Source organism: Saccostrea echinata, unplaced genomic scaffold, assembly GCF_033153115.1.
Source record: "Saccostrea echinata isolate AGI-Se365-2 ecotype Australia unplaced genomic scaffold, CSIRO_AGI_Sech_v1 ptg000016l, whole genome shotgun sequence".
Classification (NCBI taxonomy): Eukaryota; Metazoa; Mollusca; class Bivalvia; order Ostreida; family Ostreidae; genus Saccostrea; species Saccostrea echinata.
Genome location: NW_026889765.1, coordinates 26614317 through 26628993, shown reverse-complemented (window position 1 = coordinate 26628993; position 14677 = coordinate 26614317). Strand labels below are relative to the sequence as shown.

The 14677-nt window shown below is 30.9% G+C and overlaps 1 protein-coding gene across 5 annotated transcripts in view; it reads right to left on the bottom strand.

Moving 5' to 3' along the window:
* LOC133188603 (BTB/POZ domain-containing protein 16-like) overlaps window positions 1-14357 on the bottom strand; it is a 48264-nt gene extending 33907 nt beyond the window's left edge. For 3 of the 5 annotated variants that reach the window (XM_061324095.1, XM_061324092.1, XM_061324096.1), the window contains exons 1-6: window positions 14078-14357; window positions 13652-13718; window positions 6791-6947; window positions 6211-6376; window positions 4921-5036; window positions 1587-1613 (exon numbers count right to left, since the gene is read on the bottom strand). In XM_061324095.1, coding sequence (XP_061180079.1) covers window positions 1587-1613; window positions 4921-5036; window positions 6211-6376; window positions 6791-6947; window positions 13652-13718; window positions 14078-14151 — 607 coding nt within the window. In that variant the 5' untranslated portion in view covers window positions 14152-14357. The remainder of the gene's footprint in view (window positions 1-1586; window positions 1614-4920; window positions 5037-6210; window positions 6377-6790; window positions 6948-13651; window positions 13719-14077) is intronic. The other 2 variants (XM_061324093.1, XM_061324094.1) reach the window with 2 other exon arrangements.
* Window positions 14358-14677: the final 320 nt, after the last annotated feature.

Sequence of the window (14677 nt, the reverse complement as noted above, 5' to 3'; positions counted from 1 at the left end):
AATATAGCCTCTCACCATGCAGTATTGTATTAACATAAGCTCAATAAATGATTCCTTTTAAAACTGCACACCCGGCAAAATTTCCGTTGTTACACAACCCAGAATACAAGTTCAATACCAGTTAATATTGGTGTCGTATTTACCTTAACCATTTTACAAACATTACTTTTACACTAAACTATGTGTCACACCTTTGTTTTTAATAATGCTCACTTGAAAGCTTACATAAATTTTTGTGTAAGAACTGTAATAAAAAATTGCTTTGGGGGGGAGTGGGTTACTTTTCAATTATATTGTTCAATTAAAATGGAAAGAAACAAGAGGCCCATGGTCCACATCGCTCACCTGAGCACACTGGCTAAGAAGAAGCAGAAATCAGTTCAGTATATTGAAAAGATTTAAACGGGGGGGGGGGGGGGGGGGGGGGGGAACTTAAATTTACACTACCTCAGGATGCTTCTTTATCAGTATTACTAATCATGGCTTTGCTGTCCTTAAACAGAAGAATTTTAAAGATTTTTTTCATATGTAAAACTCTGATTGGTAATTGTGGCCCCACACTATCCATCCTAAATTTGAACAAATTTGAATCTACACTACCTGTGGATGCTCCTATAATAATATGACTAATCATGGCTTTGCTGTTCTTGAGCAGCAAATTTTTTCAAGATGATTTCTATATATTCTTATGCAAAACTTTGATCCTCTGTTGTGCCCCAACCACTGGGGGTCATGATCTGAACAAACTTGATTCTACAATACCTAAGGTTGCTTCTGTATATATATGACTAATAATGGCTTAGTTGTTCTTGAGAAGAAGTTTCAAAGATATTTCCTATGTAACGTGTATGATCAGGTTCTTACAAGGGATATATAGGTTTTCCTTTTACTCTGCCTGAGTTAATTCTTTTTTTACCTTCAAGTATAACCTTGGCCTTAACCTCTGTTGGAAAGGAAAATTTATTATGAAGCCTCTTCCTCAAACAGTTGACTTTTCAATAGTCAAATACTGAATAAGAAATGACTAAATTTAAAAATTGTTGATCAATATTTAATACAAAATACATAAATACCTATACTATAAAGTCATATAAATTAATATAATTATTACCTACAGTAGACAAAGTGATGTTCTAAATTATTTATTACAGTGTCTCTATGCAATAAAAATATATGAAGAAGTAGCTTAATTCTTTTTTCTAAAAACAACATACAGTTGAACTTCAGGATCTCAAACACCGTTATCTCGAATACCAAGGGATACGTTGATGTGAATTTCAAGTCCCAACCACTTTTTCTTCATGTTTATTAACCTCCTATCTCACATTCTCAGATCAAAGTTTTTTCTTGATTCCCTAAAGTTCAAGATAATGAGGTTTGACTGTATCAATTTCCAACAAAATTTATGCTGGGCACTTTCAGGTGAGCATATGTGAATTTGAATTCTTTCAATGCTTTAAATAAATAAACCAAACCAAAATACCCCCTTTTTTTTAGCTGTCATCAAAATTCCATAATTTTTGATGAACAGAGTTAATTCAAATTAACAAAACTATCCATGCTTTGAAATAAAGTAATGAACAAACCATATTGGGATAATGGTCCCACAAACCCTACAACAGCATATAATTAGGAATATTAAAATATAATGATTTATCTTCATAAACAGTACTTTTAATAATTAAATAGGGCCTAGTACCATGAAGGATTAAAAAATGACAATACATTTCAGAAATGTTTAATCACATGCAATCAAAAGGATAAATAATAAATAAAATATGACAAGTACCTTGCAAGTAACAAAGTATTAAGTAAGCATGAAATGATCATAGCGAATATATGAAATCATGATTTAAATTATCAGTGTAAAATGAGAATATCTAATTTTTCTTTCCATTAAATTTTCAAAATAAATATTCAACGTTTAATTTCCAACAAATTCAATTAAAGGAATGGAAATGAGCAAAGTATTAATTTATGAGTTAAGTTGATTGTCAGAAGATGAAAGGAAGAAATGGAATTCCTCTGTGTCGAATGACATATGAATATAGAGCACTATATGACATACAACAGATTAAAACACACCTATTTAACTCCACCAAGTCTCATATGAGAAAACAAACTGGCAACCAAACTACTATAACCACATGAAACTACATGATGGGAATTATAGAAAAAAAAATAGGATTAAAAAAATACTATACTAAAGCTATAATTTAAATTATACTTTGATGAGTATGAAAACTAAAAAAAAACTAGGTATAAGTTAATAAACTTGATACATTATATGGGATTTGGATGTGTTAATTTGCTATGTTAACTATCGTAGTATGCAATATATGTGTTACATCTGTATAAATATTTCATATATATTCTTTTTAGAAGGTATAATATCATTCATGTTCAACTATATCATGATAAATAAATCAGCTTCAGTAAACATTTCAATTTAATTCATACAATTCATACTGCAACTATATCATCCTGAAATTATGTTAACTGTGTAATAAGAATTGAAAACCAAATTGGTCATTTTTTTTTTTTTTTTTTTTTTTAAGTTTTGAAATGTTTTCTTACTACTGATACAGAGTAGATAATTATACCGTAACTTTTAATAAAACATTGAAAAGCATGTTGTCATGGTTACTGGCAATTTCTACTGGACTTACCAAATTCAGGAACTTTTTGACCTACATATACATTTAAGTGTGAATTATGATGAAAGAAATAGTCTGAATGCAATTTGTTCACAAAAGAATAAAATTTTGCTTCTAGCTTTCATAAATTGTGCCGATAGATGCAGATTTTAACCTGTCTGATCCCACTCCTTTATCAAACTGCTAGAATTCCCAAAGAAACACTGCAAACATGAATTCTAACACTTATGACGATGGAGGATACATGTTAATTTATCACACAGTTTATATTGGATTTATCAGGTCACAATTCACAGCTTTAGGTTAGTTATGTATATTATTTTATATATATGTCTTCCTCATTGTGTGGGCCTACACTCTTTTTCTGAAAGTAATAAAAACGAAATGAGCCAATCAAGACAAGCCCTCGGTTCGGTTAAATTTTTTTTAGATATGCAAATGATTATTCAAGCACGATCAAACCATATGAAATGAAATATGGTAAAATATTATGAAAACAAAAATATTCTGGTGATGATTGCTTTAACAATTTTACCAAGTAACTACCTACTTTGAACAAGAATTGGAACAATTAATGTATACATGCAATTTTCAGCAGTCTAATTTAAATTTGTTATACATGTATTATCTCTTAAATCTGTGAGTGAGCAGTGGCGTAGCTTCCATTGAAGCACAGAAGCACATGCTTCCACACTGTTCGGTGGGGGGAAATGAATTCATAAAAAGTTGAAATGTTTCGAATAAAAATTTTAAAATAATCTTCGAAGAAAATACTAAATTGTAGGAAAATCGTGCAATATTTAATGTTTTTAATTTATCAATTTATATTAATTCATGAATATAATTTATAAATTAATAGGAAGAGCTGCTGCTGTCGTTCGTAAGATTTTTTTCCTCGCTGAAAATGCATTTCTGACAATATCAATATCTTTTGAATTATAACTACCAAAAGTATTTAGAAAAAATTCTGAAAAACAATTAAAATTTAATGGCTGATAATGTTATAAATCTTTTTAAAATTTATGGATAATATGCATTAGCGACTTTAAAATTGTCCATTGTCAATTGTCTGAAATGCACCAGTTTCCAGGGGCTTCGCACCCTAAGTCCCACCAGGTACTATCCTGGCCTTATGCTGGCCCCCAAACCTTATGCTTCCACATTGATCCACCCCAAGCTACACCACTGGTGAGGACCCAATATTTAATTCAATTCTTAAGCTTACCATAAATACCATCTGATGTCAAGCAAAGAAAAATCTCTGCCACTTCAAATTCATTTATTACATATATTACGTGTATGTATATGAATGATAGTTCATCTGTTTTCAAACTTAAAATCATTCCCAACTAAAATTCTTATATCGACATGGTGTTTGCAATATGTCAAATATCTTTTTTTTCTGCGCAAAATACGTCAATGTTAAGAAACATAAACCAATGGCTAATTGCCTGTCCTTTCCAATCGCATTAATATAAAAAAAAATCATGAATTACAACATGCGAGTATATTGAGCCAGTTAATCACTGGCCGGCAAGGATTGCCTTAAAATCCCCCGATCAATATTTCATGACCAGGTGTGGCTCTCAATTACCTGTTCTTCGGTGGCTAAACAGATGTGTAACAGTATTTAGATATTAATTATAGCAGCAACAGACTCGAAGCTTATACTGATAACATGCAATAATGAAGTCTCGTATCTCATTCAAGCTAGCTTAATAAGAATAGCTTTAAAAATAGAAATTTCATTCCAAATTTTTCTTTAATTGTTTATAGGAAATTCAATTTTCACTTTATCATTCATGACTCCAAAAGCAAAACTTTAAAAATATTTTATATGTATGTAAAGTAATATTCTGGTTGATAAATTAATTCTTGAAACTGGGAAGGGAAAAAAATAATGACTTGGAAATAAAAAAAACTAATCCCACATTATGAATTTTTAAAAGATATATGTATGTGACATGTCAAGGCTACAGGATTATTGTAAATAAAGCTATTTCATCATACTGTTTCCCCTAAACTACAAAACCAAAAAGAAATTAAAAAACTCTGATGTATCAATAATGTAGATTGTAATTTCCCCAGTGCACTATAGTTATACAAATGTATTATTATCAAAGAGGTATGAATGGTAGAGTTCCAATCTCAAGGACAATTCATAATTAAAATTAATGGATATGAACTCAATGAACCTGGTGAAAAAAAAATAAAAATAATTTAAGTGGGATGGAGGGGTTTTTTTTAAGAAAAAAGTCAATACCTGGTCCAAACTGACTCTGGCTTTTCTTGGAGTGGTAGAGAAATATGTCCTTTGGTGTGGCTGGTCTAGCAATTGATGGTACATACTTTTTGATTGGTCCAAGAGGAGTAGGTATTCTAAAATTATAACATTTTTAAAACACATTGTGAATAAATAACTGTTAATTTATCTCACTTTAAGTTGAATTCCTTAAAAGAAAATTTTAATGCATCAGAATAAATATCATAAATTTAATGGGCATCATGTAAACCACAATCAAACAAAATCAATTTAAGGTCAGATGACACAATCAAGAAATCCATATTTGCCTGGAAACTTCAGTGCTTTCATAAAGATTATAGAAACAGCTGGTACTTTTGTGAAAATAGTTGGTACCTTGCGGAAGGAATTTTAATTCAATATGTTTGCATATGGAATTTATCTCCATAAAATATTTTGGCCAGTACAGGTACCAGTAGATTTTGAAAGGCCTGAATCTTGTTTGAAAAAGCATATATTCAATTATGTCCTTATGTGGGATATTTTGAGTTTGGACAGAATAAAAGTGATTTCCTATAGGATTATATAGGAAATACCACCTATTGAATCTTGCACAAATGCCTTGTAATGTACCTAAATGTTTTGTGTAAGGAAACTTGCTAAAGTAGCAGAACTACTGTAAATGAGGAAATTTATGTGTGTTTTTATATTACGCGAATTAGAAGCAAGAACAGGGGTGGGGGTGTTATTTCCCTGCTACCAATATACTGATTAAAATATGTATAGAGGCATTGGTTTGCTGGGGGATATTTACATCGAAGCTTTCTTATCAAATATTTGCATAATATTTACATCTAATGAAGATTTTTGTCTTTTCTTTTTCTTATGGAAAATCACTTCTTTTATGAATCAGTAAATGCCAGTTATAGTGTTGAATAATTTATAGGAAACATTCCCTCCGAGGGCCGAACCAGTTTTTTCAAGCCACCTATATAGTGTGCTTTTCCCCTTAAAGAAAAAAAAAAAAACAAATTGACTTTTGTATCAATAATGCCATATTAAACGTACTTTAACCTATTTTTACATGATTATTTGTACAGACATAAATATAAGCAATGAAATGTCTTTCTTTCTCCTTTAGTATGGAAATTAACAGTAACTGTTGCAGTCATTGCAGACAAAAAATTACATAACGCATGTAAGTATTTACGGTACTGTAATTCAATCACAAATTCTTTGGGAAAATTTATATCTGATTGAAGAATATGCCATACAACCTTAAAAAGATCTATTTTAATATGTGTTTTTTACTTTCTGAACTTCACTGATGGGGCAGAGGTTGGAACAGCTAAGGTATCCACAGACAGCCTCTGCTGACTCAGTTTTCTTTCGGGCTCTGTGATTGGACGATCCTCAATCTGACGGAAAGTGTATGGTTTACTTACATCAAGGTTCATATTTAGAACAGGGCTTTCAGCTGTTAAGAAATGTCAGATAAATTACCGTTACGATTATGATCAGACATAACATGGTACATATATCAATTTTACAGGTAAAAAAAATCCATGAAATTTGAATATTTACATGAACATAATGTAAAAATTTTGCATGCACATTGACAAACATGTGATGTTCTTGGTTTAAAATGTAGCCCAGAAATATGACACACTGCTTGCATGCTTTATCTGCTAGATCAAAAACTAGCTATAATTTTTAGTTTTCCTTAAAATAATTTTCACTTTATGCATGTAGCTCTCATTTTGAATGTTTTCCATCTTGGTTCTTCGACAGAGTTAGTTTTGTGATTTGGTTTCTTCGAAGACTTCAGAATGTGACAAAATGACACTTTAATGCAAGAAGATATATTTAAGGCTTTTTTGGAGACACTAACCAGTAATGATATTGACCAGACTGTTATTATAGCTCATCTGGACTGCTTTTATAGCCTGGGAACTTCCCAACAGGTCACTCCCAAGGGATTCTGGGAGTCGCCATCTGTTTGTACTTCCCACGTTTTTCCTCATTCGACATCGTGGAGTCACTGGGTGCTAGAAAAAAATGAAAGATTTTGTTTTATATATATATATATATATATATATTTCATGGAAATATTTGCTGCTATCAAGTGATACCAATGCTTGTAACAGATTATTTACTTTTCATTCCAGTAAAAGTGTGACCTGCTATTATATAATATAGCCTTAACGAGGTTCGCTCCTGAGCTTTTGAGCAGATTCTTATCTTAACCTATATTTCAAAAATTCTGCATAATGTTTTAATTCTTACAATAAATTTGGATTCTACAATGCCAATTTAACTATATTCAGTTAAAACTCCATGATTAAATTCCATACCAAAAGCATTAAGTGAGGAACTATATTTTGTGGCGGAAGGTTTTTTAGAAGAAAATGATCATTTTTTCTCTTTCGAAGAATTAAAAGTATGTCAAGTTTGGATTCCTATTTTTACATGTAGTCTGCACACATAGTTCTTTTGTGCAGTGGACTGTTTTATACTGGTCCTAAATTATCTATTAAAAAAACTGCCATGAATTCTATCATCATATTTGATAAATATAGCAAATATATTGTGGAAATGAAGAAAAAAAATAGCCCTAATTTAAGCTTAAAATTAGCACTATTTTAGTAATATCTAAAAATTAACATCACAGACCCCCACTTTTGATTTTCTTTTCTGAATATATACGATACTTTTAATCATTCTTCTTAAATTCAGTAAAATGTCATTACTTTCAAATGATTTTTTTTGCTTGTTAAATTTTAATACCAGAAAAATGAAATTGTTTGAGTGCAAAAAGGTCAAATAATTGAACATGCGGAGTAATTCAAAAATTTCTTCGTTGTTACAAATTTTAATGTGTCTATTTAAGATGAAATAAGACTGTGTTTGTTCACCATAATTTATTTGAACAAAAAATATTGAAGGAAAAACTTTAAAAATTGATTTATGTGTAAGACGTATTTACAGTACAAAAAGGTCAAACTAAATGCTCTGTAGCGCCAAAAGAAGCGCATTGACCCCCATTTTTTGTTTTGATTTTTAATAAAGCTATGTGTATAAATTCTAAAAATATACTTGATAAAATATTCTCATTACTTTTGATGGCAGGATCCAACCTCCTTAAGTTTTTTTTTCTTTGTCTTTTTATCAATGTTCCTCTTTTGTTTAACTATTTATATAGTACTACATATGCAAAGAGCTTATGACAAAAACCATCATAGAATTATAATGTGTGGATTTTGTCTCAAACAAATGCACCAAAGTTTGCACAAAAAGAATAATGGTTTGTAGATAATACAACTGCTTGCATCGCAGGGCTCGACATTAACTTGTTTTCCTACTTGTCCATTCGGACAAGTGACCAAGACATTTACTTGTCCGAACTTCAACTTCACTTGTCCGAAAATTTTTCAATAAAGATCTAATACTGTTAACTGAAAAACTAAAAATAAAGTCCATTACATGTGCATGATGTTATTTATAAATACAACAAACACATAAAACAAAATTTTATCTAGACTTCCTGTCCTGACAACATAAATGCTGTCAACATAAAACAGAGTACAAACTTTGTCAGTTCCATGCCTTTCCAGTAGTATGCAATTAGTGAACTTCGATCCCGATCGAGTGTACTCAATTACATAGCAATCTATATTGGGATCGAAGTTCCGTTTTTATGTACTGTTTCCGTCTTAAAGTACCTGTAAACTTTCAACAGTCGTTCTTTTAAATATTTAGAGACTTATTTACATAAAAATGCACTTGTCCAATCGGACAAGTGCCCAGCAATATTCACTTGTCCGCATTTTTTTTTCACTGGTACCGGACAAGCGGACAAGTGTTAATGTCGAGCCCTGCATCGATGTAATAATTTTATTCATTTATTAATATACTACATTATGAATAATGGTTTAATGAACTAATCCCACATTAAACTTATGAAAAGGCCTTTGTACAAATGTGAATATTGATTCAAAAGATTGCTTGAGTATACCACTTTCTTAAAAGATCAATGTAGCAGTTTCATTTGTAAATAAATTAACTAAGTTCGTTATTTCAAAAGAGAGTGATTACTGCATGGCTGCATTAGACAAGTAGCTATACTGAATTGAGTGAAATTGTAGTTTAAAAACTACTGGATGGTGGCCCAAGTCAACATAACCCTCTACATGTGATGGCAGATGGCAACAGTGAACTAGACCAACTTTGCCAACAACTGAATGTATATTTTAATTAGCAAAATGAAATTAATTTTAAGAACAGCATAACTTATCAGCATTCTTAAATGTCCAGTTTTTCAATTTTTGCCCATCTTATTGGGAAACATTATACTTCTTTCAATTCATCACTCATGTAACTGGCAGATACTCTTTCATCAGGCAGTCATGAGAAATTAGCATGCCAAAGCTTTATTCATCACAGACAAAGCTCATTCAGCTTAGAAATGTGAAAATACGGCTCTTCTTGGAGTAACCGATTCTGTCCACGAATAAGAAATCGGTCTTCTTCATAAGCCATCCAGAGCATGGAAGCTTAGGTGATAGAATTTCTGTTCTGACGTAGAGAAACAATGTAGGACACATCCAACATAATGACGCACTTTTCGTCATAATGCATTAAAATGATGCCTTGGGATTTTGGATCACTCCTTAAACATATATATCAGAGATGTCATGGTGACAATATCTTAATATAGAGGGACAGAGGAATAGGCAAATGAAATGTATATCCACTTGCCTAATTAGCACAAAAAAAATTCCCAACTTAGCATCTTCAGTATAGTCTGCAAATAATAAAAAGCAAGGGGAGTGTAAATTTTAACCACTAGAAAGCATATTATTGGAAATGAAAATGGGGGGGGGGGGATGCAAAAACAGTGTGTATCTTGGAGATCCATAGATTTCTTCCCTATAAATAATGTATATGTTCTAATCTGTTCAATACAAATTTTCTGATAAACTATGGATCTTACTTTGAACAATCCCATTCCTAGGACTTATTGTGGCTTATAACGAGCTATACCACTTCTTGAAATCTTTTTGAATTCACTTTCTTATAAAACTGCTGAAATTTGGACTGGGATTATATTTTGCCTGACTCCTCAATCTCTGCTTACAACCTAACAACTGTCAGAAAAGATTCAACAAGCCCAACAAAGTATTATTCAAATATCCATTACAAACATTTACATCTTCTCATATTATAATGCTTCTATTTTAATAAGCATTTTGAGAGTATTGCACAAGCCATGCTAGTCCCCTACCAGCAAATGTAATCTGGTTCCCCTAAAAATGAAAAAAGGCAGCAATTCCATCAGAATCATCCAAATCAAGCAGAACCAAATGCAAACTTGATCGGTAACTCATCAAGGATAGACTTGCATACCAAAAATCAGGCTCAGCTCAATATCTTCAAGCGTTTAGGGAATTGAAATATGTGGAGAAAGTGAGGAAACCCATGTGGAACAGACAGACAGATGAGGAAGAAACCTATAAAGTCCCCTTTGGTTCCACTTGTAGGGGATTAATTAAGCAGATTTAGCACATACATGTATTATATACAGTCAAACCTTGTTATCTTGAATTCCATGGGAACAAGAAAAAACTTTGAGATATTGAAGGATTTGAGATATCGAGGTTAAAATATATAAAGGAAAGGTGGTTGGGTCTTCCAACTCTTTGACATATCTATGGTATTCAAAGTTTGAGATATCTATGCTATTCAAAGTTTGAGATACTGAAGTTCAACTGTGTGATATTTTGTCAGACTGAGGTAACATTTCCAATCTACAATGGAATATTGCTTTAATTATCAATGTCATTAATGCAAAAATTCTTCATTTTCAGAATTCCCAATATGGCTTGCATTGGTCTCCACAAAATTAATTAATCATGTACCACTATTATATATATATATATTAAACCTGTTACACGAACCTAATATAAATAACAGGAAATATATATTAATTAAATAGTGCTAAAATGTGCCAGATGTATAACATATGGAAAAAAAGTGTCAAAACTTGTTTTTTTAAGCATCTGCATGCAGTCATTATAAATTGTAAAGCCCTTTGTAAAATGACTGGATACCCCGAGATCAATATTAAACTAACAATTTACTCTGAGAGAACTGATCAGCACTTTATTTTAAGATCTGACGGAGATCTGTTAAAAATCAATACCCTATAAGAGCTTAATATTTACTCTGGTCTTAAATAATACTTATACGTTCTTGTGTGTTGCTGGTTTGCCCAACACATTTAAAATTTAATCCTCTCAAACCAGGTATTGTGCTTCGAAAGTTTGTTTTTTCATGAAGTAAAACATTACGGTTAAATCGATTAAAGCTCAATTGGGCATTGCCCATTTCTAAACAACTAAAAAGATATCAGTACATGTATATTTCAATATATAAAAGCCTAGTAAAAACTATTATCGGATACTTATTAAAGTTAAATAAAGGTCTGGGACAGAACTTGCAAAGAAAGGTTTTAACATATGGCCATGCAAATTTAAAAAAAAAAATCTCTTCTTTTAATGTGTGTTTAAAGGGTAATATGGATTATTTGAAAAGAAAAAAAAAAAATATATATATATATATATATATATATATATATACTTAAAAAGACTGTATTACTGTAAAAAATATAAAGATCCTTTTGATAACCATTGAAAATAGGCTCTAATTCCCCTTCTGATTTTACATTTATTTCGTTCAATTTCAAATCTTTACTTACCTAAATCTACATGATAATTATTCTTAACTTTTTTTTTTTCTATGATACACATTCATGTTGCTAAAAGTGTTAAAACCATGGCCATTTCATACTAGGCTTTCAAAAATGTTTAGCAAGATGACCTTTCATTTTATTTTTTGGCATTTGTAATCTAAATCTGTGATGTAAATCAAGAAAAAAAAACAAAACAAAAGGTGTTCCCAATTAACTTTGTTTGGGGAACATAATAATTATCAACAAACAATACAATTTGAATTCTTTGTCTTTCAAATTCAAATAAACATTAATTAAAAATTATAAAACATATTGAGACATTTTTTACAATTTACATGATTAAAAATAAAATTTTAGCAAAATAAATAATAAACAATTTTAAATTAACGTTGGTAAAGCATTTTTTAAGTGCATATATCTAAAAATAATACATTAATTAAAGATTTATACAAGTCTCTCTCTCAGTAATGAAAGTAATTCCAATGGGAAATGATAAAAATATTCATTAATTATTCTTTATATATAAAACAAATGAACATATAATATCAAGGAAGGGTCTAGGAGAACCAATCCTCCTATAATCTAGTTGGATTACAGAAAACTGAACGAAAGGGGGAAAAGTCATAAAGGAATGACAAAAGGTGCTAATTAGACTCTTCAGTGAAAATATAATCCAATATCTCGCATCATACAATTTCTATGTCCAAAAAAAAAAAAAAAATCAATATATATTTTTTTTTCTGCACTTGTTTACAGTTAATGAGTGTACTATTTTGCAGTTAATGAGTGTAATATTTTTGTTGACAACTGGGATGGTATTCCGATCAATCAACATTACATTGAAACTTCAGAAGAATAAAAAATATGACAACAATCTCTGTTTAATCCCTATGACAAAAGTGATTTGGTGCGGCCATTAAAAGGGTGATTGAAGTCAACTCCCTTTAATTGAGAGAGAAAACTTACAATATTACGCACTATAATGGAATGATAAATAGGGAAATTTTTTCTCCATTCATGATTTTTTTCTCTCAGGTTTTTCTGACAGGGTAGCGTAATTGCTTCATTGTTTATGTAGTGTTTTGGAATAATAAAATGATGTATTTAGAGGGGGTGGTTGTAAAATTTTTGCACTTTTGACAAACTGCGTAATTTATATTTCAGAGGTTGAGACGCAGAAAAATCTTCTTGATAATATAAGGTTGGTCACGTTGGTGTTGTAGATCGGTAATCAGGGATTTTAACAGTGCACGCATATAAAAGATTTTTTTCTCATCAACTTATCAAATCACTTTATCATAAATCTACAATTTCATTTTTCTTTGTTTTGGCTAGGAGGTGTCATCTTAATATCCATAATAGTGATAATACAAATGTATTACTTAAGGATTCATTAAATCTTCAGAATTTCTTAATTGTTTAATTTATAAAATATGAAATATCTGACCAAATCTATCAACAGACATCACACATTTCACAATGTAGAGAATTCAACAGCTTAAGCTATTAATATAACATAAGACTAAACAGTTGACTTTTTATATTCAATGACTTAGCTAAATAGCTATAAACACTACAGGAAATTGGTGTAAACTTCAGCCATATAAAGTTAAGGGAGTAATTAATGAACTGCAGAGAGATTGAGGATGACACAAAAGTAGGGCATGTAGGAAATGAAAAATAAATGTGGACACATGTTAATTTATACTGACAGGTATAATATAAAAGTAAAGATAAACATATATAATTATAGGGATATCTAATTCTGTGAAAATGAGACCTGCTTTTTCAGCAGAACTCAACATTCACTAGAAAATGCTTGAATGAGGATTGGAATGCTGACTTTCTACGTGTACATGGAACAAGGAACTTAAAATGACCCCCATCCCCACCCCACCCCACCAAAAAATACAAAGATGTGACAATCTAATGGCCATATAACACAGGTATATTATGAAGATTTATGTACCATGTGTACACTTAAATAATAGCTTCACTTACACGCTCTGGAATTCTAGCATCCACAACCACTCCTGTCAGTGCAGAAAATGGCGCCTCTTGAACAGACCTACAAAATTTGAAGAATTATTTTTTTTCAATTAAAAACTTTTTTCTGGCTAATTAGCAACAAAATTAACAATAAAAAAACAGAAGATAAAATATTCATTTACTTAGGCCAAAATATATGATAATGTTTAAGGTTTCCAGTTAAAAAATAAAGAGGGTTTGTAAATAGATTTTTTAATCAATGTATTTATATAGGGTACTGTATACTTTTATACAGATCTACAACTAATCTCTCGTTAACGTTTTAATGCATGTAAATATTGTTTAATGATTTCTTGAGGAAATTCGAAATGAATAGTTCGACTCACGTGCGTTCTTTAATATTTCCTAAAACACACAAAAATATCTGTAATAAAATACCTGCAATATGATATAGTTGCCTTTGGTGCACTGGGGGGAATTGATGGAAAGTAGGACTGCGCCGATTCTGTCATTCTCAGCTGATTTTTATCTTGGAAGTCTTGAAATTTGTATGCCACTCTTTTAAGTCAGTCTTATATACAAATAGTTCACTAGACAAGTCATGCAAACCAGTAAATCATGATATTACCATATGATTACATCCAAATGCAACATTAGATTGTTTCTATTCCCTACAGCACGGAAAAGGCGCGCTTATTCCCCCTCAAATTTCCACAAATGTTACTATGGACGCTCTGTGACGTCACAACCGGTATAAACAATAGCACGTGTTCTTTCCCTTTAAATAGTCTGCGCAATGATTTTTTTAATGAATGTCTTCTCGATCTACATAATTGAATATTTGCATTTCCCATGATGGAATACAATACATTCTTCAGTTGTTCTTGCGATGCTCTTAACATTGTATAGAAACTTTAAAATTGATTTTTGACCTAATTTGAATATCCAGCGTACAGATAATGTGTCGTCTTCTCCGCCTATCAAAAATAAAACACAAAATTTAGGAAGAATAAATATAACACCTGCAAGGAAGGAACT